Genomic DNA, 21,511 nt, shown 5'->3' with positions numbered 1-21,511 from the left:
TCAGCGATCATTAGCGTTAAGATTTATTAACACATCTCAATGATAGTGGTCTTTCCATGAATCGTGGAAATGAGGGTCTTTCTTTGCGCGCGAATTAATATCAAAGCTCTTGCCAAGGCTTCGTAATTGTAATCCGAAACGGCGACTTACTTGTCATCAAAGTATCGTAAACAAATCGATAGATCGGTCTAGTTACTAGAGACATATTGCAATTGTGGCGATGTATAGAAGGTGTCTGGCCACAAATTCTGACTGTGATACAGAGTGGACGAGATCATGAAGTGGGTGGCTCAACCTCGCCAGTGTTTTCGTGCCATAGAATAGTAGACTAACCATCAAGTATCAGTACCGCGAGCACCTTCAAGGTCTGGGTCGATGATGGCAACGTTTGTCGTTTCCCTAGATGCTAAGTTGAATTGAATGCATGCTCGATATTGCTGCATCACCTCCTTCTATAGCAAGTCAATGACACCTCACACCAGTGGTTCTAAGCCGACTGTTCATGTTGCCCAAGCGATGTTGTACAGACTCTCAACGCACTACCGAGGTAGTATGATCGCAACCTATGGGAACAGATTTCGAATGGTTTGCTTTGGCACCGGGGGAATATCACATGTAGTTGGGTAACGACTTGACACTAATCGCCATGGAGCGATCCATGCCACTTGTCAAAGTAGGTCTGTATAGATCATTTCACCTTTGTACTCTCTATCAAGCTTCATGTGAGACGTCACCACTTTTCCCGTTGCTACCTTCTAAGCATGTTCTAGCCCTTCAGGATGCACGGTCAAACAAAAAACAATAGTCACAGTCTATAATTCATGAACGAACCCGAACAGACGAGGTGTTTGTCGCCTTAAATTTCAAGTATAAAGAGTAAAACCTTTTTTTTTTTTTTGCGCTCGTCTTGCTCAACCCCATGCTGGAGGTCTTGAGGTCTCTACACATTCAACCGAGACTAAGTCATCGGGGGACTTGAAGCGACGCTCAAGCACTAAACTTTCCAGATCGCATGATATCTACCGGCCAAAATTCTTCTATCCTTCGCACAATTGAACTCTACAATAATCAGAGCACTTCCGCTATCAGCGCTTGTAACTAAAGTAAAACTCTTCAGTCATAGGAATATCCACTCACTCAACTCAGGTATCTTGGAATAAGTCCCTAACCGTGTCCTGGAACTTGATGGTGTGTAGGTAAAAGGTCACGAAAGTTGTCCCCACGGCAAGTAGTGCCCACTGGATCGAGATTAGAATTACAATGCACCAGCACCAGAAGTCAAATAAGAGTGGCATTTACCTGTATCATGCTCCCGCTGTTGCTGTTAATCGCCCTCAGGGCTTGCCCTATGAACGCTAATGCGCTTGCTTGTAACAAGAGAGCAACCCAACTCCCAGCCCCCACGACTGCTCTTGGTAGTTCGTGGCTGCGGCCCCCCTCTGTCCTCTCTAGCGCATCGAGGAACATCTCATCTGTTTGCATCAACTGTAGAATGAGTGCGATCATCAATGAGACCGAGGATGTAGCTGCTGCCCACGAGAGCCAGTACGAAGCGTCTGCCGTAGCCTGAACGGCAGCTGCTATGGGTGGATCAGTCTCATTGGTTAGAGGAACACCGAAGAAGTTTCCTCCCGTAGCAAATCCTTGGCTAGCCGAGATGGAAACGGAAACCGTGATAGTGGCAGTAAATGCGACAAGCTGAAGATACGCAGAAAATGGCGGACTATGTGGCCGCGACGCACTAGCATGCGGGGCTTGCCGGTTGGTGCCTGTGGCTCCCGACACAATTGATGGTCCCTGGCCGCCGGTTGGGGATCGTGGCGTTGATGTCGTAGCCATCTTCACTCAACAGAAAGAACTCAGCCTTGAACCACTTTGCAGTCAAAGCGCGCAGAAACCTGGAGGTGAGTAGATGATGTGGTGTAGGAGAGTGTAAGAGTATGACACCTGACTGCAAATGTCACGCAAGACACGGCCACTATTTATGTCGAGCCCAACAAGCTATCGCATCGCGAGCTGACGATCTTTGGCTTTGTTGGCTGAGCTAGGTGCTAGTCTCGGTTGCCTTACTGGACTGTACCGCGTCCTACCCAGGAAGAAACGCCAAAACGAGGCAGTGCCACCGAAAGAGGCGTCGGCCGTGGCAATATGAATGTGCATATCTCCAAGGCATCCTAAAGAAATTCTAGGCATCGACTGCCTGCAACTCGCTTCTTATCCTTTGATGATCGCCCTGTCTGTTCTCTTCTTCGACCTTGGCCTGAGATAGTAACTAGTTTCCAAGCAAATCATGGGTGCATCACAGAGTCGAGGTCCAACGACCCCCAAAGGAGTTACAGGTAAGCAAAATGGTTAGATCAGTGAATCACAAAACTCCAAATGCGGTTCTTACTCTTTATTGTCGCAGGCTCGGTGCTACAAACGCGACTGGAGATGGAAGGAATTTTGGGACAAAAAGGCTTGGGCATCATTCGCCATATTATCAACCACCAGACACCTGGTTTAGTCACCCGGGTCATATGGAGCAGAGAGCACAGCACTTTGCAACACGAGTACCTGTTGGTCTGCATCACAGGTCAAGAAGAGGCAAGAACTTCGTGGGTTAGACTTGAACGAATGGGCCATTTGGGCAAGCAGGCAACAGACAAGGAAGCAAAGTTGATGTTCATACCGGCACCTTGTAAGTCAAGCCTGGTTCACCATGACGACGAGACTTTACACGATGTCGATCTTGGTCCGTTGCCTCCAACGTTGGCGAAAATGGCAAACATACTCTCAATAATCCACCAAGCAGCATCCGACTACACATTCCTTCACCACAATTGTTGGTGGTTTGCTAGACAAACCTTTACCGTTCTCTTTACTCGCTTCATGCCTGATGGACCTCAGAAAAGGAGACTTCAAGGGAAATGTATCATGAAGAATCTAGAACAGGCAGAAGCACCGTATCATTCTGCGTGGCGTGGACGGCTGATCCGAGGAATGCTGTTGTTTGTTACCGCACCTGTGTTTCCTGTTGCTTGGCCAGTCATTGTTGTAGGAACGGCAAGCATATCTGGATATGCCATGTTTGTGCTTTGGAAGACTTCAAAGAAGATTGATGTTCAGATTGATGATTATTTGGGAAGTGTTGCGAAATGATTATAAGCTCAATTTCGGCAAAGCGTTGGGCCCGTATCATCCGGTGCGAAGAGGCTAGCTTTCGGGGTTGACTTCCGCGAGGATTTGAAATCATTTTCCATCTTACTAGATCTCTTGGGCAGTACGCCATGTCGATAAAAGAAACACAGTTCCTGATACATTGTGGCTCGTTGTGCATCTCCTACCCAATCAGCAAGTTGCAACCAGGCAAAGAGCCTTGACGAAGTATGGACCTTGTTAGCAGTTTCTTCACATAGAGACCTTCTGGACAGACACTGCTGAACAAGTTCAATATTTGAAGTCATCAAGTTGAGCAGCTTAAGGCTGAGTATAACCATCTCAAGTCTCGTGATGTACTTACAAAAGAGGGTGAAGTAGATGTATGGGTGTACGAGAACATCGCGGACCGAGAGACATATGGTATGTGCCCGAAGCTCTCCAAAGACTTTCATATTAGCCGAGGATTCAGAAGGAGATGATATCCGATGTGTCGGCGGTCGGTCCGGTCTTTGCAGTGTCCCTAGATGCGGGGTATTCGTGCTGCCAGCTGAGTAACCGAAATGTCTTAGATATCCGTTGAGTGATGCCCTCATACCAATCTGTACGTATTACGAGCCTGTCAGTTTAACCTCAACAATATGTGCGGGGTACAAATTGTGTTTCTACAGTCGGTGATTTCCAAGCTCTAAGTGCAACGCGTCATGTCCGCCACTACCAATACTGGCCGCTCTGAGGCTCTGAGCTTCAACGATCATTTTGTCCAAATTATCGACGGAAAAGCTTCTCCGACAGAGAAGAATCGTCATGGCATTAATCCGGCAAACCTGATTGCGAAAGCAGAGGTCCCTATCGCTACGCGCAAGGATCTTGATCTTGCCGTCGCTGCAGCAAAAGATGCCTTCAAAGCATGGTCGAAAGTTTCCTACGAAGACCGAAAGAGGGCAGTTTTGGCATATGCGGATGCTGTGGATAGCCACCGAACTCAGTTCAGAGACTTGCTGATCTCTGAACAAGGAAAGCCAGTATGAACCCTAAGCCGCAGTCTTGTTTGTAGCATCAAATTGCCGAGCTACGCTTACACTTCCTAGATACCTCAAGCAGATGCTGAGACAGAGGCGGCGATCAGCTGGATCCATGGCATGGCCGGAATCCAACTACCGGAGGATGTTGTAGAGGACACCGATCACCGGACCATTATCACTCGTTATGCTCCTCTGGGTGTAGTCGGCGCTATTGTTCCTTGGAACTTTCCCTTGCTTCTCGCGACGGGCAAAATCGCACCGGCCCTCCTGACTGGAAATGTGATCATTGTCAAGCCATCGTAAGGATGTTGGCACAATGGGAGCTTATGCTATGGATGCTAAGAAACTCGCAGACCATTCACCCCGTACTGTGGGCTGAAGTTAGTTGAACTAGCGCAACAGTTCTTTCCGCCGGGTGTGGTTCAGTCTCTGAGCGGAGACGACGACCTTGGCCCTTGGTTGACAAGTCACCCCGGCATTGACAAGATCAGCTTCACTGGATCCACAGCCACAGGGAAATTGGTAATGCAGAGCGCAAGCAAGACATTGAAGAGAGTCACGCTGGAATTGTGAGTGTATCGGCATTGCTTATTACCTTATGGTAAAGACTGACGACAAAAGGGGAGGAAACGATCCTGCTATCGTGTTCCCGGATGTAGATGTTGACAAGGTCGCTGAAAAGGTGTGTATAATCCAGAGAGTTCGCAGCCTAGTACGACTGATTAAAGTACTTAATATAGGTGGCGTTTTTCGCCTTTCTCAACTCCGGCCAGGTATGTGTTCTTATCCTATCATTCCTATATCCCAATACCTTGAGATAATGCTGTAGTTACACAGAACTATTCGCTTACACTTTACATCAGATCTGCCTGAATTTGAAACGTATTTACGTGCACGAGACCATCTTTGACCGCTTCAAGGAAGCCTTAGTGAAGCACGTCAAGGGGTACAACCTTGGTGATGGCTCACAACCTGGCGTCACTCATGGGCCTCTGCAAAACTCGATGCAGTATGAACGAGTCAAGAAATTCTTCTCGGACATCGAGTCTCAAGGATGGAAAGTTGCCGTAGGCGGCAACGTTGAGCAGTCTCAAGGCTACTTCATCACTCCTACGATCATCGATCGCCCTCCTGAGAAGTCGCGCCTGGTCGTCGAGGAGCCCTTTGGTAGGTTCCTCCAGCCCTTGCCAACCATAAGAGTTTTGGCTCTGATGCATTTTGAACAGGTCCCATTGTTCCTCTCCTTTCCTGGAGCAGCGAGGATGAGGTTGTTTCCCGCGCCAATGACACGTCGATGGGCCTTGGAGCATCCGTGTGGACAAACGATTTGGAGAAAGCTGCCAAGATTGCTAGGCAAATCCAAGCAGGCAATGTTTGGGTCAACACACACTTCGATCTCACACCTTTAGCTCCATTCGGAGGGCACAAGGAGAGTGGTATTGGAACTGAGTGGGGTGCAAATGGCCTGAAAGGGTTCTGTAATGTGCAAACCCTATTCCTCAACAAGCAGGTTGTTAGTTGAGTAGTTTCAACGTTGTCATTCATGCACTCCACCCTCACTTCAAAGACTGAAGTCTGTGATAGATCTCTGGTGGTTAGTCAGTTGGTCACATATGCATTTCAATCTTATTCTAAACGATTAAAGCCAGCGGCGATCTTCAAGTATCTACCCCTCTTCACAATCATGTATACCGGTTAGACGTGAGTCCTTGACTGAGTGCAGCAAGAAGTCTGTTTGAATCATGAGCTCCCCGACATGCCTCTCCTCAATTGTAAGGATATTAGCCTGCAAGTAATGTTGTTCAAAGTAGATAACTGTTACGGCATTTTTGAACCCTTCAGTCCTTTCTTTCTGGTAACGACATGCAGCGTCAGTCATATGAGCGCTGGAGATTGCAACTTGGATATTGTTCGATCAGCAGGGGACGATCTACAATTATTAGGAGATAGACACATTATTTCACTTACCGGCAAGGTCCAGTCAGCGCTACGAGACCGTCAAAAATATAATTCCTGCCCTTGCTCTGCGACACGGCGGCCGCCCCCAATGCACATCCCACAAAAACCCCTGTCACTGATCACTGAGAAATACCGCAAAGCACCAGGGCCCTCACCCAGCTTACGCTTTTTACTCGACGCGTCGCACTCTGGAACTAAAACAGAAAGTCCAAAGTGGCCGCTTTTCCGCTTCCCTAGCTTGAAAATGGGCCTGGCTACACCGCATACAGTCCAAATCCCGGTCTGAGTCCCATTCGGCCACCGACACGTTGCACGACATCACAGTTGCCTGGTTTTTGGGATGGGGTTGAAGAATGTCTGCGAGTGACTGGGTCTGGGGTGAATCAGCTATTAATATCGACAAGCTCCGCCAAGCCACGTGTGTGCAACTCCAACTCAACGACATCGCATTTGTGTACACAAAAATGGCCGAATTCCTCATTGAAGACAAAGACTTGGTCGAGCTCAAGGGCAAGGTGGCCATCGTGACAGGAGGTTCATCAGGCATTGGCCTCGCTGCAGTCAACACGCTTCTTTCACAGGGTGCTTCCGTCATCAACGCAGATATTCAGCCGCCAGCGGAGCAACCCGAAAACTCTTACACGTTTGTGAAGACCGATGTCACCGTCTGGGCTGAACAGATCGCACTCTTCAAGAAGGCAAAAGAGATCTATGGACGTATCGATCATGTCTTTGCGAACGCTGGCCTCGGTCCCCGCGCCAACTATCTGTCGACGGAAGTAGATGAGAATGGCGATCTGAAGGAACCCACTCACCAGCTTCTGGATGTCAGTCTCACAGGTGTAATGCACACGGCTACGATCGCGATATACTACATGCGGCAACAGGCCGAGGGTGGCAGTATTGTCATCAACGGTTCTACCACCGGTCTCCAACGGCTTCGTGCCGTGGACTACTGTAAGTTTGAGGCCTTTCCGTGGCTCGCCTTTCCAGCTAACAACACAACTCAGCCACGGCCAAGCATGCGGTCCTCGGATTCGGACGTGGTCTGATCCCGCTCATCGCATCCGCCAATTTGCCCATCAGAGTCAATACCTTGGCGCCAACGTGGGCGGATAGCAGCGTACTGCCGGACTTGAAAGGCCTTATGGCCAAGATTGGAGTCGAATTCCAGACCGCAGAAGCGGTTGCCCGCGGCGCAGCGTATCTGATGGCCGATACATCCCGGAACGGGAATGTGATTCACGTGCAGCTTGGAAAGTACAAGGAGATTGACGAAGCCGTCCTGCTGCCGGCTTTTGAGTCTATCAAGGGTCCTGACTATCCTGGTGAGGACGAGGTTCTGCGCCGCCTGCAGGAGCTCATGATGGCCGCGTGATCGTTTTGTTGTTGTAAGCGTCAGTAAGGCCTGGGATTTGGGCAGGGGCTGGAGTCAAATCTACGCAATTTTGAATAATTCATCACAATCAGTCTGGAGTTTGACGGTAAACCAAAATTATCAGCGAACAACCCAAACATCAAAGAGGGCTGCCGCCCCTCGAACAATCGTAGTCAAGCTTATGAGACACGCAAACTCGTTTGATAAGATCTTGAAGTGGCTCCTGAGCGGAATGGCAGCTGTATATTTCGGACTTAAGGTAGCCTACAACATTGAGAACCCACCAGAAGCAGATATAGTCTGCCCAGTAACCCAATTCGCCTGCTCCTCCGCAAGCATAGCAACAACATACGCGACATCCTCCGGCTTGCCCATCCGATTCTCAAAAGGCGTCATGGCCACAATCATCTTGACGTGCTCCCCGTGAGCCTCCGAGGCTCCTGAGTCGCGCGCCATGTCCGTCTCCGTGACACCGGGTTCAACCGCGTTGACGGTATGTCCCGCCGGGCCCAACTCCGCGGCTAAGGCACGCGTGAGACCCTCCAGTCCGGCCTTGGAGGCCAAGTAGAGACTCGCGGAGGCGTAGCCGCCCCGCGCTGCGACGGAGGTGATGTTGATGATGCGGCCTGGACGGCGGAGGTGCGGTATGACGGCTTGAGACATGAAAAAGGGCCCTTTGAGGTTGACGTCGATGCTCTCCTGGAAGTTTGCTGGTGTAACTTCTGACACGGGTAGTTTGGACGTTATACCGGCGTTGTTCACAAGGATGTCGATGTGTTCTCCAAACGCTTTGACAGCGGTCTCGACGACCCGCGCGGGAGAGTCGGGCGAGGACACGTCGGCTCGCACTGCGACGGCATCCGCCCCATTGCCCAAGGCTTTGACGCTGTTTACTACATCTTGCGCAACACTAACGCTGTTCTCTGAAACAAAAGTGATAACGACCTAGGGGTTCCTGTCAGAAGTCCAGGTTCTTCAATGATCGGAAAACTTGACTAAGGTCTGAACTGACGTTTGCCCCTCTCTTGGCTAGTTCGACAGCAATGGCGGCACCAATTCCTCTGGAGCCGCCAGTCACGATAGCGACTTTGCCGTGTAGAGACTGAGCTTGCGTAGAGGCCATTTTTTTTTTTTTGCAGATCTTCACTGGATTGATGGAGTATCAGACCACGACGCTAGGACTGCAACAAACGTGGTGGGAACTGGGAAACGTTCTGAAGATAAAGCGGGGTCCAACCGATCCAAGACTTTTTTTAAACTTTGAATTCTTTCCAATAGCAGTTAGGCATCTAGCAAGATCCGGAGGAAAACAACGGGTCTTGTAACACGGCTTTCGGGTGGGATGTCAAGAGTGAAGCTCCTCGATTCGCACGACTCGAACTCGCCTGTCAACAAACACTAGCTCTGTGCTCCCGGTCCCCGAGGCTCCTAGATAGGTAGAATGGCTGCTCGGCCAGAGGTAAGGCAACCTATTACAAGGGACATTGCACTTCACTTAGGTACGATGGCAGTCAGAAGTGTGAGAAGGATGCTTTTATTTGTTCGAGTGCGCCATCTTCATGATAAGATGCGAAGTCCAATTCAGGCTGGCCGTTCTCACTTGCGATCTTGATGCAGCGGGTGCCCCATTTCGCGGCCGACCCCTTTCCTCGCCAATGCTTGTGCTAAACAACAACGCCATCAACCATGCCGAAAACAATCTATTCCTCCCTCATCGCTTGAGAATGATCAAAGAAACGAACTTGGTCCAGAGAATTTAGACGCAAGCGACAGTCTGCGTGCAGCTGTTGCCGCGCTGAAGGCCCTTGCAGGCTTCCTCGTTGGCCTTGGTAGCCTTGGCGTCAAAGGTGTCCGTCTTGCCCTTCTGGCAGACGTTGGTGTTGCCCGTGCAGAAGAGGTTGGTGCCCTGCTGGCAAACGGACAGGTAGTTTGCGGTCTCGTAGGTGGCCTGAGCGGAGGCGCCAGCGACCATGATGCTGGCGAGGACGGCGAAAGTAGGGAACTGCATTTTGGCTGTTGTTTATGGTGGTGATTGATTGAGATCGAAAGGGCGGCAAGTTGATACTTGGTAGTGAGTTATAGCGAGAGAGACAGTTGTGTGAGTGAGTGATGTTGAGATGAAGGAGAAATATCACGCCATTGAAGGATTCACTCAATTACTTATATAGAAGTTTCTCGTCGATTCACGGAGAGCAACTGCCGTCCAAGCCTTTGATAGAGCATCATAATCTCGCTGACTCGAGTCGATGTCTCGAGGCCATCCTAAGCGAAGCGACGCAACTCGAGAGCTTCCGAGTGGGATAGGTAGTCGGTGTCGCCGTGGAACCGTGGGCTTGGTGCGTAGTGCCGCCCAACCGAGAACCTTAAAAAAAGACCCGTGTGCTGAGACGAACACTTTCGGGCTTCTGTGGCGTGGCTTTGCTCTCATGCGTTCCATTTATATTAACAGTGACGTTTCAACTTGAACGCGTGGTGTCTCGCAGCCCTGATTAGTAGTCAAGTCTGTATAGCACCCCCTTGGGAAACAGTTGCCGGACAAAGCAATCGGACGGACAATGGCAACTTAATTATATTGCAAAGCGGAGCGCTGTTGGACGTTGGCTCACTAGGCGCGCTTTGCCTGGGTAGCTCGTTGGTGGAAAGTGAAAGTAGCCAAGGCTTTCCCCAGATTCTTGCGGATACTGGGTTCCGGAAATGTCATGCCGCTTTCAGGTGTTTGGGTTTATGGACCACGAGGCGCGCGCGTTGAGCAAGATTAGCAAGTCTTGCTAAGTCTTTGATAAGTCTCAAGGTTCGCGTATGACCTTGGTGATGTCTAGCGATCCTAGACCAGTGAGCTCAGAGTGTAGGCCTCCGGGCTCTCTTCACGTCAGCCCACAACGCGCCGAGTCAGTCGCAAAAAATCGGGAGATTCAACGTGCATATGCTGAGTCGACTGCTAACAACACTTTGTTGCCAGTTGATTCGCCGGAAACGAGAATCGATTGTTATCATGAGGTGAGATAGATGGCAGAAGACAGATCCCATCGTAGCCAGTGATTCTGTTGACCCAAGCGATGTTGCAAACGCACATTGCCGAGTTTAGTGGAAATGTTCGAAGTTGTTGAGTTCCAGTTCAGTGCACCCAGTTTTGCTGCCACAAAAACCAATCTCATGGACAAAATGGCGTCTGAGCTGCTGCCAGTTGACGAACTCATCGAAGGGAGAGCCCAACAGTGATAAAGGCCGGCGCAGAATTGTGTGCCACGAGAGTGCCTAACAAGGTTGTCTGCCCGAGGCTGCCAAGTTTCTTGAGTGATCGGCGTGTCTTTTGGCCTTCGACTCAGTCTCCCACGTTATTCCGTCCGAACTGAACGATACTTGCCACGCGATCTCCAAAACTTAGCTCAAGCATTCTGCTCGTCGCAAACATAACAGGAAAGCTCCGGTTGACAGACGGTGGCGCACCCTGGTTCCGGCCTCGGAAGCCGGACACCGCGGTGCTCACGTAACTTTTGAGAGGGGTCATGATCGACCCGTCCCCCGGGGCAAACATCCGGGGATGACTTAAGGTGCGCATTCTATGGGATCAATGGCGCAATCGTATGTATAAGTAAACTCGTTCCCGCCAAATGAACCCCGTGAAATGTAGACACAATACCGAACCCATTTGGCCGATTTCACTTGATGGGCGATAAGCATGAGCTGGCGAAGTAGAGTCTTTGTCGGAGAAGACCCGACGCTGGGTCTGCAGAAGGCGGATGGCGTCCGGTCGCACGTAATCGTGGCGCCCGACACGCCCGACCAGCAGACGCTTGTTTATTTTGTGAATAGTCTGAGGAGGGGCGGAATCGGCGGACCCTCCCACCAGGCACTCGGTATGAATTGCCGCAAGGAACGGCAAGACTAATGAGACTTCTCACGACATTCTCTTATATATTCTAATGAGTTCTACTCATGTCCGCTCATAAACCACGTTCTTGAAGGCTGGAATTAAGCGAGTTCTTGTGCACTTCAGCTCACTCTCAATGATGAGCACTCACTGAAAACATTTATCTTGAATCCCTGAGTCCTGACTCACGGCCAAAACTCATCTGAGAATCAACACCACAAGGAACTGCCAATCTCTCCTGAGCATCATGGCCGCCGACATCAGAGTCTCAATCGACCGCGGCGGTACATTCTGCGACGTCATCGCCGAAATTGACGGCCGTGAAATTCTCATCTTCAAGCTCCTCTCCGAAGACCCGGCAAACTACCCTGACGCCCCAACAGAAGCCATCAGGCGCGTCCTCGAATTCGTGGAGGAGAAGCCCATCCCCATCGGCCAAAAACTCGATGGGTCGCGCATCGGTGCATACTCATTTAATCAACTCTCTTCGATCTTGTTTCTAACACTTTCCTAGCATCATGCCGCATCGGCACCACAGTCGCGACAAACGCCCTCTTAGAACACAAGGGGGAGCGCTTCGCCTTCTTCACCACCAAAGGCTTCAAAGATGTCTGCGTCATCGGCGATCAGTCTCGTCCGAAACTCTTTGATCTCAACATTCGCAAGCCCACGGCTTTACACTCGACCGTCGTTGAGATCGATGAGCGCATCGTGCCGGCAGACTACGATCTCAATCCAACGCCACTAGACAAGGAAGCCGCTCTCAAGTCCGCCTCAGTATCATCACCAACCTCATCCTCATCAACTACTCCCCGAGAAGGAGACCTCGTCAGTACACCAAACGGCGATCTAATGCGCATCCTCCGCCGCCCAGACCCAGATCTCATCCGCTCCCAACTCCGCGCCCTCAAAGATGCAGGCTACACCTCCGTCGCAATCTCCTTCATGCACGCCTACCTCTATCCCGCCCACGAAGACCTCGTCGCCTCCCTCGCCCGCTCTCCCGAGTTCGCCTTCTCTTACGTGACAACCTCGTCATCAACCTCTCCCACCATCAAATTTCTCAACCGCAGCACCTCAACATGCTCAGAAGCCTACCTCTACCCCGTCATCCAGCGTTATGTCGCCTCCTTTCACACAGGCTTCCTCCCCGACGCCCCGCCACGCCGCGTAGACTTTATGTGCTCCGACGGAGGCCTAAAAGCAGCCTCCCGCTTCCGCGGCAATGAGGCACTCCTGAGCGGTCCCGCAGGCGGCGTCGTCGGCATCGCGAGGTCCTGCTATGACCCTCAGGACGACACGCCCGTCATCGGCCTCGATATGGGTGGTACCAGCACCGACGTCTCGCGGTACGATGGGAAGTACGACTACCTTACCGAAACCTCCATCGCTGGCCGCACAATCACCACGCCCATGCTCAACATCGCGACCGTAGCAGCTGGCGGCGGCTCGATCCTCTTTGCGCGCAACGGTCTCTTAGCTGTAGGACCTGAGAGCGCCGGCGCGCACCCGGGACCGGCATGTTACCGCAAGAACGGGCCTTTGACCGTCACTGACGCGAATCTCTTCCTTGGCCGTCTTGTTCCGTCTTCCTTCCCTTCCATTTTTGGACCGTCCGCCTCTGAGCCGCTCGATACCGCTGTGGTCGAAGAGAAGTTCAAACAAATTACGGAAGAGTTCAACGACCAGACGAACCAGACTCTCCAGCCACACGACGTAGCCCTAGGCTTCCTAGACGTCGCAAACGAAACAATGGCCCGTCCCATCCGCAACGCAACAGAAGCCCGCGGCTTCGCCCCCGAGAACCACAACCTCGTCTCCTTTGGCGGCGCAGGCGGGCAGCACGCCTGCGAGATTGCCGATAAACTCGGCATCCGCCGCATCTTGATCCACAAGTTCTCCTCTCTGCTTTCGGCATACGGCATCGCGCAGGCAGAGCTACAGAGCGAGACCCTCGAGCCGTACGGTGCGAAATTCAAACACAGCGATAGCGCCGTACAAGGAGCGGTAGCATCCCACGTCGCTGACCGTCTAGCTGCGCTGAAGGAAAAGGTGACGCAAGAGTTAGTATCCCAGGGTGCGGATGAGACTTCTCTGGTCTTTGACGAGAGTCTTGTGCTGCGGTACTTTGGCACCGATACCAACCTAACAATCTCCCGCCCCGAGGATGGTGACTATGCAGGGAGTTTCAAGGCCACGCACCTCCGCGAGTTTGCCTTCTCGATGGACCGGGACATCGTTATTGAGTCGATCAAGGTCCGTGGGACAGGCAGCGCGGCCGGGAGCGCGTTCGGGATGCGGGAGACGTCTGCGACTCAGGAGCTCGCGGATAGGAGGAGCGGTGCTAGCGGTGGTGTAGCTGCCGCTCCAGAGTCGCGCATGAAGCAGAGGGTCTACATCAACGGCGGGTGGCGCGAGACGGGCGTGTATCGTCTGGATGAAGTTCCCAAAGGCGTCGTAATCGAGGGACCAGCTCTGCTCATCGACCAGACGCAGACAATCTTTGTATCGCCGACGTTCAGCGCGTACATCCTCTCCTCCCACGTCCTTCTCGAGAAGCAAACTTCCACAATAGCTTCATCAACATTACCCCTCTCCACTTCCACAACACCAACACCGGCACCCCAGACCGCGACACCAGAAACCACGGACCCAATCCTCCTCTCCGTCTTTGCCCACCGCTTCATGGCCATCGCAGAACAAATGGGCACCACCCTTCAACGCACCGCAATCTCCACCTCGATCAAAGAACGCCTCGACTTCTCCTGCGCAATCTTCTCCCCCGAAGGCAAACTCGTCGCCAACGCGCCCCATATCCCCATCCACCTCGGCTCCATGCAATTCGCCATCCAGGAACAACACCGCCACTGGAAAGGCCGCCTCCAGCCCGGCGATGTCCTCCTCACGAACCACCCGCAATGGGGCGGCACACATCTCCCAGATCTGACCGTCGTCACGCCCGTCTTTGTTGATACTGGATCACCCTCCGCCGACAAGCCAGCAAGTGACGAAACATTCAACCAAGAAATCGCTTTCTACGTCGCCTCCCGCGGCCACCATACAGACATAGGCGGCAAAGGCATAACCTCAATGATGCCTGAGTCCCGCCAACTCTGGGAAGAAGGCCTCAACGTACCCACCCTCAAGATCGTCTCCCGCGGCCACTTCCTCGAGTCCGACGTCGTCGCCGCCTTCGAGAAAGCAGGTTCTCTCCCAGGCTGCTCCACCTCCCGCCGTCTCGCCGACAACATCTCGGACCTGAAGGCCCAGACATCCGCGAACCAACGCGGCATCCTCCTCCTCCGGAAACTCTGCGCCGAGCAAGGCGAGGGGGGGCAGGGCGTCGCTGTGGTGCACAAGTACATGTCCGCCATCCAAGCCAACGCAGAAACCGCCGTCAGAACCTACTTCAAATCCCTAGCCGCCTCCCACCCGACCGGTCTCTCCGCGACAGACCACCTGGACGACGGCACACCCCTCCACGTGAACATCACAATCGCCCCCGAAACCGGCACCGCAACCTACGACTTCTCCCTCTCGGGCCCCCAAGTCTGGGGAAACTACAACTGCCCCGTCTCCATCACCCACTCCGCCATAATCTACACCATCCGAAGCCTAGTCGGCCTCGACATCCCCCTAAACCAAGGCTGCCTGAACCCTGTAGACATCATCCTCCCACCGCAAGGCTCCGTCCTGAACCCCGGCCCCGGCGTCGCCATCTGCGGCAGCACACTCGCTTCACAGCGCGTCATCGACGTCATCCTCCGCGCGTTCGGGACACACGGCGCGAGCCAGGGGTGCGCGAACAGTTTCGGCTGGGGCATGGGCGGGCGGGACCCGGAGACTGGAGTAATCGTCAAGGGGTGGAATTACGGTGAGAGTATCGGCGGCGGGGTGGGTGCGGGGGCAGGGTACGACGGGGAGCACTCGACGCACGTGCATTCTACGAATACGCGCCAGACGGACGCGGAGGTCATTGAGAAGCGGACGGCTGTGCTTGTCAAGTCCTACGGTATTCGCAGAGGTAGCGGTGGTGTTGGGAAGCATCGTGGAGGTGATGGAATCACCCGCGAAATCCAGGCGCGTATTCCGCTCAAGTTTAGTATTCTTTCGGATCGGAGGGTGTATAGACCCTGGGGTATGGCTGGCGGTGGGCCGGGGCAAAAGGGGGAGAATTATGCGTTCTTGTTTAATGAGGAGGGAGGGATGGAAAAGATTAATCTTGGCGGAAAGGCGATTATCAACCTCAAGGAAGGCGAGTATATCCAGGTCAATACGCCGGGTGGCGGGGGTTATGGCGGCGAGGAGGTGGAGGATAGACATCGGGGGTATGTATGAGACGAACGCTGCATCACGATAGACAAAAGACATAGATCAGTAAAGCTTGCAGCAGTTTACCACTAACATGCAATTATGACTGGATGTGACTTGATAAAGCCTTGTCATTACATATAAACGGACCTAATCCAACATTACAACATCCAATGCGTATAGCACATCATGGTATCTTCGTCCCTCGTCAACGTAAAATCCCCAGCAACTCCCGTGGATATCATGCAGGCATCGCCCCCAGTTTCGCTTCAGCACAACAGTTTACGCGACCTCCTTCTCCAACTTGGTGTCGACCGTACCCGGGGCAGCAACGTCCGCAATGGTCTCGTCAGAGAACTTGAGATCCTCCTCGACGGTGACAGTGTCCTTGATCTTCAAGAAGATGATGGGCGCACCAATAACGAGGGCACCAGCAAGGCAACCCCAGGTAGCGCCGAAGATGGTGTTGTACTCGGTTTGGACACCATCGAGACGCCAGAAGACGGCAGCGCCGGCGGATTGAATACCTGTATCATGTCAGTATGAACGCGTCAAAACAGTGGAAGAACGCGTGACTTACCCTTGTAGAAGCCAGCCAGGTTGGCAGCCTTGCGAGAAGAGTTGGAAAGGGCACCCATGTACCAGTAGATGCTCGTCTGCCAGCAGGCATCGAAGAATCCGTAAAACATGTACAAGAACATGGGGCCAATGTAGGCCTCGCCGCCGTCGGTCCAGTCAATGGTGGGGTAGTCCAAGTTGCCCTCAATCTCGCCGCGAGGAGCTTGCTTCTTCTGCCATGCGTAACCACCGCCCCAGATGGCCATGGTCAATACGAAAAGCGTAATGTAGGAGGCCTTTGCGCGCACACTACGGCGGACCTTGGGGAAGTCGAGGGCGTAACCAAAGATGAGAGCACCGATAATCTGGGAAGACCAGTACAACAGGTTGTTGAGCGAGCGGGTGCGGGTGTTGAAGTGAGGGGCGTTCATGTCGTTGGTTTGGTAAGTGTAGAAGACGTTGGAGGTGAAGAACATGGGGAACAGAAGGATGATCCACGGGTCTTGGGCCAGAGTCTCCCACAAACCCTTGAACTCAGACTGCCAAGAAGGGTTCTTCATAACAATGACCTTAGAGCCGTCCTCACGAATGATCTTGGGCACATCGCACATGAAGAGAGCAAGAATGGCACCGAGCAGCATGAGAACAATGAAGGCAGCGTAGGTACCATCAGTAACAGTGCTTCGCGATGTTGTGTTGATGTTCTGGCCGAGGAGGATAAGAGCACCAATGACAGCGCCGAGGTTGAAGATCATCCAGAACCAGGAGATGTAGCGTCCCTTTTCCTTCTCAGAGGGGTAAGACATCATGATGGCACCCTGGCCAGTCCATAGAAGACCAGCGCAGACGCCAAGGAAGGCACCGGCGAAAATGACGAAACCTTCGTTCTGGTTGTGAGAGTAGGACAGAAACGAGGCAGCGTAGATGCAGTAGCCCAAGCCACCCAAGCTGAGAGTCAGACGGAGACCGAGACGGTTGGCAAAGGTACCGGCGAAGAAGGCGGCGACGGCAAAGGTGGAGTACAAGGCCGTGTTGGCATCGTTGGAGGCCTTTGTGGAAACCTGACCACCGCCACCGAGACCACCGAGAGCATTGAACATTCCGGGGCAGAGGAAGCAGACGAAGGAGACCATGAAGAGCTGGATGCGGGGCGAAGCGTACCAGAGCTCCTTGCCAGCAATACGGAAGCCACGATACATGAAGCCGGCAGGGCGGGGAACGGGGCCGTCAACAGCGGTTGTTGTCGGGGCGGCGGTGGCGGGTTCGACATCGGCCGCAGCCGCGGGCTCAGGAGCGTGTTTCTCGTCAACAGAAGACATCTTGGCGGTGGTGTGGAGTTGAAGAGGTGGAGAGGTTCTGAGGACAGCCGTTGAGGTTGACGGAGCGGCGTTGCGCCTTGGCGGGACGGAAGGGATTCGAACTCTGCGCATCAAATGCACATGATTGAGATATGTAGTATGTAAAGCAAGTTGCGAATTCATCGAGTACATCAACGATGGATATCCTTGTTTCGGAACTTTCTAAGCCTGATGTCGAGGAGGATGAGATGCGATTGGCGCCCACGCGCCCACTTAATCCGTGATCTTCCTTCAAGGAGGATCATTCCCGGCATCCTCCTTACCGACCGAGCGGCGCACTAAGGCTTCAGAGCCTCGGTCCAGAGCAATCCAATCAATTGTTCCCTTTCGACGATCTCCAGTCTTTTGATCAATAGTCGGTTAGTTCGGAGCAACCAACTTGACTGTGGGGTATGATGAAGGGAAACCTCCCTGTTTTGTCTTCATGGCCAAGACAACGGTGTGGCAGTTGTGCCCACATCGCCCGTTTGTGAGCTCATGGGTGCTGGAGAAGAAACGACATGCATAATGAGAAATGGGAAATATCTCCTAAACCCCGTGAAATGGTGCGACTAGTCAGACCAACTAAGAACCAATCAACTGGGTCTGACAGGTGTGATGGCCAAGTCCAAGCGCTCCGAAGCAGGCCAGGCAAGTCAGGATGCCTGCATTCCAACAGGAACAGAACATTATGCACGGTCTTCTGCCCGGTGGTATTGCCGCAGAGAGACCAGTGTCACGCCGCATTGATCCTCGACGGGAGTGCCGTGTCAATCCGCACAGATGCTTCCCGATTTTTTTGATTGCGAACGACAGGTTGAGACATTGGTGTCTACGGACGAAGCCACCAATCAGTATGAAACGGAGGAATCGCAAGAAACATCGTTTTTGGACGAACTAGGCTCCATCGCCTCAAACTTGGGATGACATCGTGGTTCCTTTGAGGCTATCCCTGGTCCTCCTATCGAGTTGTGAAGACTTTGAGCTTCGGGAGTTGGGCTGACAGGCCTCGAGGTATAAGAGCATGAGATATCACTGGGCATCAGGATATATGTTGAAGGATCAGTAGGAACATCAAGAACCATCCAGTCCCTTCACGACTTCTCACTTTCGCTTTTTTTCAGTCACACATCTGCCAATCAAGTGCAGCGCACACTCTTTCAACCGTCGCCATACCAGACTTCGCTCTTTTGACAAGACATTCCCTTCAAAAACAACCACAAACAACCAACCAACTCCCTCAGAATGAAGACCGCTGCCATCACAACCATCCTCTTCGCCGCCCTCGCGGCCGCTAGCCCCGTTGAGATCCGCCAGACCTCAGGCTGCAAGGCCTTCACCGTCCTCTTCGCCCGCGGCACCACCGAGATGGGCACTCTCGGAACCGTTGTCGGCCCCGGTCTCCAAAAGGCCGTTGCGTCCAACGTCCCCGACTCCGTCTTCGAGGGCACAACGTATGCAGCTGACATGGCCGGCATTATGTCCGAGGCAACTGGCTCCGGCCCGGGTAGTGTCGCCATGGCCAACCAGGCCAACTCGTGGCTAAGCAAGTGCCCCCAGACCAAGATCGTCCTCACTGGCTACAGCCAGGGCGGCATGGTCGTCCACAACGCCGCTAAGAAGCTCTCGGGCAAGGCCGTCGCTGCGGCCGTCACCTTCGGTGACCCGTTCAAGGGTCAAGCTGTCACTGGTGTTGCTACCGCCAAGTTCAGGAGCTTTTGCGCTGCTGGCGACGGCGTCTGCTCCGCTGGTGGCTGCGCCAGCTCCGGGAGCTGCTCGAGCCAAAGCGCCTCTGGCCACATTGGATATGGCGCCGATGTCAACACCGCAGGCACCTTCCTCAAGGGTGCTCTCGCTTGAGTGCAACATCAGTGAGGCATGTACGTCTTGATAGAAGGAGCATCTACCTGTAGATGCTTGAAGGGAGCCCTGGATTTGTGGCATGGATATACGATTGGATGTCTGGAACTTTCCTTTCTTCACAGTATGGCTTTAACCTTCTTGTATTGAATACACCTACCTAGTCAATGACACTGGTTCTTATTTCAAACTCCCAAATTGATACCCCATGAGATCCACCATCGCGAGATAACGTCGATCTAGTTGTGTCTATCTGTAGACATACCACCACTCATTACCTTTAGAACACTGACATAATTGATCGCTTCAAAAGACTGCACTGGACTTTGTGTCCTCCGCCCTTTGACCCTACATATTGATGGGCAATTAAGCCTCATCACTGTCACTTTCATGGGAACTGAACTTCACACGAGACTCTCTCCATCTCTGAAGTAACGGCAGACCAACACCAGTCCAGACAGTCAACGCCACCACAAATGCAAGCGCGCTCTTCCACCCATGTGTCTTGGCAAATGCAGGGGCCTGTCCGCTCGGCATCTGCAGTTGCTGGAAGGGAATCATAACAGCCTGGCCGACGGAGACCATGAAGCCAAGCACAAAGGCGCGCTTCTGCTGATCGCCACCGCAGGCCTCATTCGCCCATCCCGCCAGCAAAGGCGTGTAGCAACCATAGCACCCTGCAAGGATGAAGACGGCCATGCGTAGCATATGTGGCACGCTCCATGCCGCGAGGACGGCGTAGACGAACGTCAGAAGACACCCGACGGCGAAACAGACGGGTCCGCGCCGGCCAATTTTGTCAGAGACGTAGCCTGTGGAGACCATGAACACGAAGTTGATGGCACCAACGCAGGTTGGGATGTTGTTGATTTCTGGCACGGTGTACAATTTTGTTGACTTGAGGTACAGAGTGAAGTATTGAATGATGTAGGAGCCGCAGGTCAGAGTCCAGAAGGAGTAGGCTGCTGTGAAGGCGTAGACTTGCCATGAGCCGAAGACGCGGGCTATAACGGACCAGTTCATCTTGCCGACAGGTTTGCGGCCTTCTTCTTCAATCCGCTCGCGAGCACGTTGCTTTTCCCAGTCACTGAGGTAGAAAGCCTTTGTCGTGTGAGGGGTATCGGGGAAGCAAATCTAATAATGACGTTAGAAAGATGCGATGTTCTATGGAAGTCAATATCGAAGAGAGGTACTTACGACGCCATAGATCACCACGGGAATGGCAAGAATGAAATCAAAGACAAAAAGCCATCGCCACGCTGACAGACCACCCTTTCCGCCCATACCCGAATACAAGGCAGACTGAAGATAGCCGGAAAACATCTGCCCCAAGACACCGCTCATGACGAAAAGGCCAGAGCGGCGGGACAATTCGCTTTTGCGATACCATGATCCGAGGACGTACATGACGCCAGGCCATGCGGCAGACTCAAACAAGCCGATGAAGAAACGCAGGACATAGAACTGCGTGGCGGTCTGGCACTTGAACAGGAAAAGCACGAAGAGAGACCAAGTGCAGAGGCACCCGGTCAGCCAGAAGCGCGGTCGGACGACAGTGATGATCAGGTTGGCAAAAGAACCGCCAATGATGGTTCCAATGTTGAAGTACGTGTTCATCCAGGAGAGTTCGTTGCCGGGACCGAAGTTGAGCTCTTCCGACATGCCGGATACGTAGGCATTGGAGATGTTGTTTTGGTCAAGCTAAAGAAGAGCACTGGAGTCAGCACTCCGGCTGAACGCGATGCTTGGGGGTAGGTGCATTTACCTGTTTGATGAAGAACATGAGACACGAGAATGAAAGTAGAAACCAATCCAACTTGAAAATCAACTTCTTCTCCTCCGGCGATGTGCCGGGCTCGTGCCAGTGGAACCATCCCGCGAATTCAGGTTGCTGTGGGGGCTCCGGCTTGGTATCGGTCTCGGCCGCGACGGACGTGGTCGAAATGCCGTCCTTAATTTGGCTCCGGTTGGTTGGGTCGACTGTCTTAATGGCATTGGCCGCGTTGGTATCAAGATGCGGCGCCATCCTGGTTCGAGCTGCAGCTATCACTAAATTTGATCTCGTCGCACGATC

At 52.8% G+C, this 21,511-nt stretch overlaps 10 protein-coding genes across 10 annotated transcripts; 5 read left to right on the top strand and 5 right to left on the bottom strand.

The window, feature by feature from the left end:
- Positions 1–1,142: 1,142 nt before the first annotated feature.
- CABS01_15799 (uncharacterized protein) lies at positions 1,143–1,839 on the bottom strand (the record flags this gene model as incomplete). The annotated part of the gene is made up of 2 exons (XM_060549133.1): positions 1,143–1,238; positions 1,300–1,839. 2 exons carry the CDS (start codon positions 1,837–1,839, stop codon positions 1,143–1,145), a joined length of 636 nt encoding a protein of 211 aa, XP_060390989.1.
- Positions 1,840–2,290: 451 nt separating this feature from the next.
- Positions 2,291–3,141, top strand: CABS01_15798 (uncharacterized protein; the record flags this gene model as incomplete). Its single annotated transcript, XM_060549132.1, has 2 exons — positions 2,291–2,339; positions 2,408–3,141. 2 exons carry the CDS (start codon positions 2,291–2,293, stop codon positions 3,139–3,141), a joined length of 783 nt encoding a protein of 260 aa, XP_060390988.1.
- A 701-nt stretch (positions 3,142–3,842) lies between these two features.
- CABS01_15797 (aldehyde dehydrogenase) lies at positions 3,843–5,862 on the top strand (the record flags this gene model as incomplete). The annotated part of the gene is made up of 9 exons (XM_060549131.1): positions 3,843–4,163; positions 4,230–4,462; positions 4,517–4,732; positions 4,785–4,845; positions 4,904–4,936; positions 5,027–5,330; positions 5,390–5,676; positions 5,748–5,757; positions 5,813–5,862. The coding sequence occupies 9 exons, from the start codon at positions 3,843–3,845 to the stop codon at positions 5,860–5,862; spliced, it is 1,515 nt and encodes a 504-aa protein (XP_060390987.1).
- A 724-nt stretch (positions 5,863–6,586) lies between these two features.
- Positions 6,587–7,500, top strand: CABS01_15796 (short-chain dehydrogenase; the record flags this gene model as incomplete). Its single annotated transcript, XM_060549130.1, has 2 exons — positions 6,587–7,079; positions 7,133–7,500. The coding sequence occupies 2 exons, from the start codon at positions 6,587–6,589 to the stop codon at positions 7,498–7,500; spliced, it is 861 nt and encodes a 286-aa protein (XP_060390986.1).
- Positions 7,501–7,764: 264 nt separating this feature from the next.
- On the bottom strand, positions 7,765–8,623 carry CABS01_15795 (short chain dehydrogenase; the record flags this gene model as incomplete). The annotated part of the gene is made up of 2 exons (XM_060549129.1): positions 7,765–8,445; positions 8,513–8,623. The coding sequence occupies 2 exons, from the start codon at positions 8,621–8,623 to the stop codon at positions 7,765–7,767; spliced, it is 792 nt and encodes a 263-aa protein (XP_060390985.1).
- Positions 8,624–9,256: 633 nt separating this feature from the next.
- Positions 9,257–9,508, bottom strand: CABS01_15794 (uncharacterized protein; the record flags this gene model as incomplete). Its single annotated transcript, XM_060549128.1, has 1 exon — positions 9,257–9,508. One exon carries the CDS (start codon positions 9,506–9,508, stop codon positions 9,257–9,259), a length of 252 nt encoding a protein of 83 aa, XP_060390984.1.
- Positions 9,509–11,618: 2,110 nt separating this feature from the next.
- On the top strand, positions 11,619–15,709 carry CABS01_15793 (uncharacterized protein; the record flags this gene model as incomplete). The annotated part of the gene is made up of 2 exons (XM_060549127.1): positions 11,619–11,832; positions 11,886–15,709. The coding sequence occupies 2 exons, from the start codon at positions 11,619–11,621 to the stop codon at positions 15,707–15,709; spliced, it is 4,038 nt and encodes a 1,345-aa protein (XP_060390983.1).
- Positions 15,710–15,964: 255 nt separating this feature from the next.
- CABS01_15792 (major facilitator superfamily transporter) lies at positions 15,965–17,559 on the bottom strand (the record flags this gene model as incomplete). Its single annotated transcript, XM_060549126.1, has 2 exons — positions 15,965–16,209; positions 16,263–17,559. The coding sequence occupies 2 exons, from the start codon at positions 17,557–17,559 to the stop codon at positions 15,965–15,967; spliced, it is 1,542 nt and encodes a 513-aa protein (XP_060390982.1).
- A 1,263-nt stretch (positions 17,560–18,822) lies between these two features.
- Positions 18,823–19,437, top strand: CABS01_15791 (cutinase; the record flags this gene model as incomplete). The annotated part of the gene is made up of 1 exon (XM_060549125.1): positions 18,823–19,437. One exon carries the CDS (start codon positions 18,823–18,825, stop codon positions 19,435–19,437), a length of 615 nt encoding a protein of 204 aa, XP_060390981.1.
- A 366-nt stretch (positions 19,438–19,803) lies between these two features.
- On the bottom strand, positions 19,804–21,463 carry CABS01_15790 (major facilitator superfamily transporter; the record flags this gene model as incomplete). Its single annotated transcript, XM_060549124.1, has 3 exons — positions 19,804–20,571; positions 20,635–21,138; positions 21,203–21,463. 3 exons carry the CDS (start codon positions 21,461–21,463, stop codon positions 19,804–19,806), a joined length of 1,533 nt encoding a protein of 510 aa, XP_060390980.1.
- Positions 21,464–21,511: the final 48 nt, after the last annotated feature.

Source organism: Colletotrichum abscissum (genome assembly GCF_030869225.1).
Source record: "Colletotrichum abscissum strain IMI 504890 chromosome Unknown Scaffold_73.1, whole genome shotgun sequence".
In the NCBI taxonomy this organism is placed as follows: Eukaryota; Fungi; Ascomycota; class Sordariomycetes; order Glomerellales; family Glomerellaceae; genus Colletotrichum; species Colletotrichum abscissum.
This window is presented reverse-complemented; position numbering and strand designations above follow the sequence as displayed.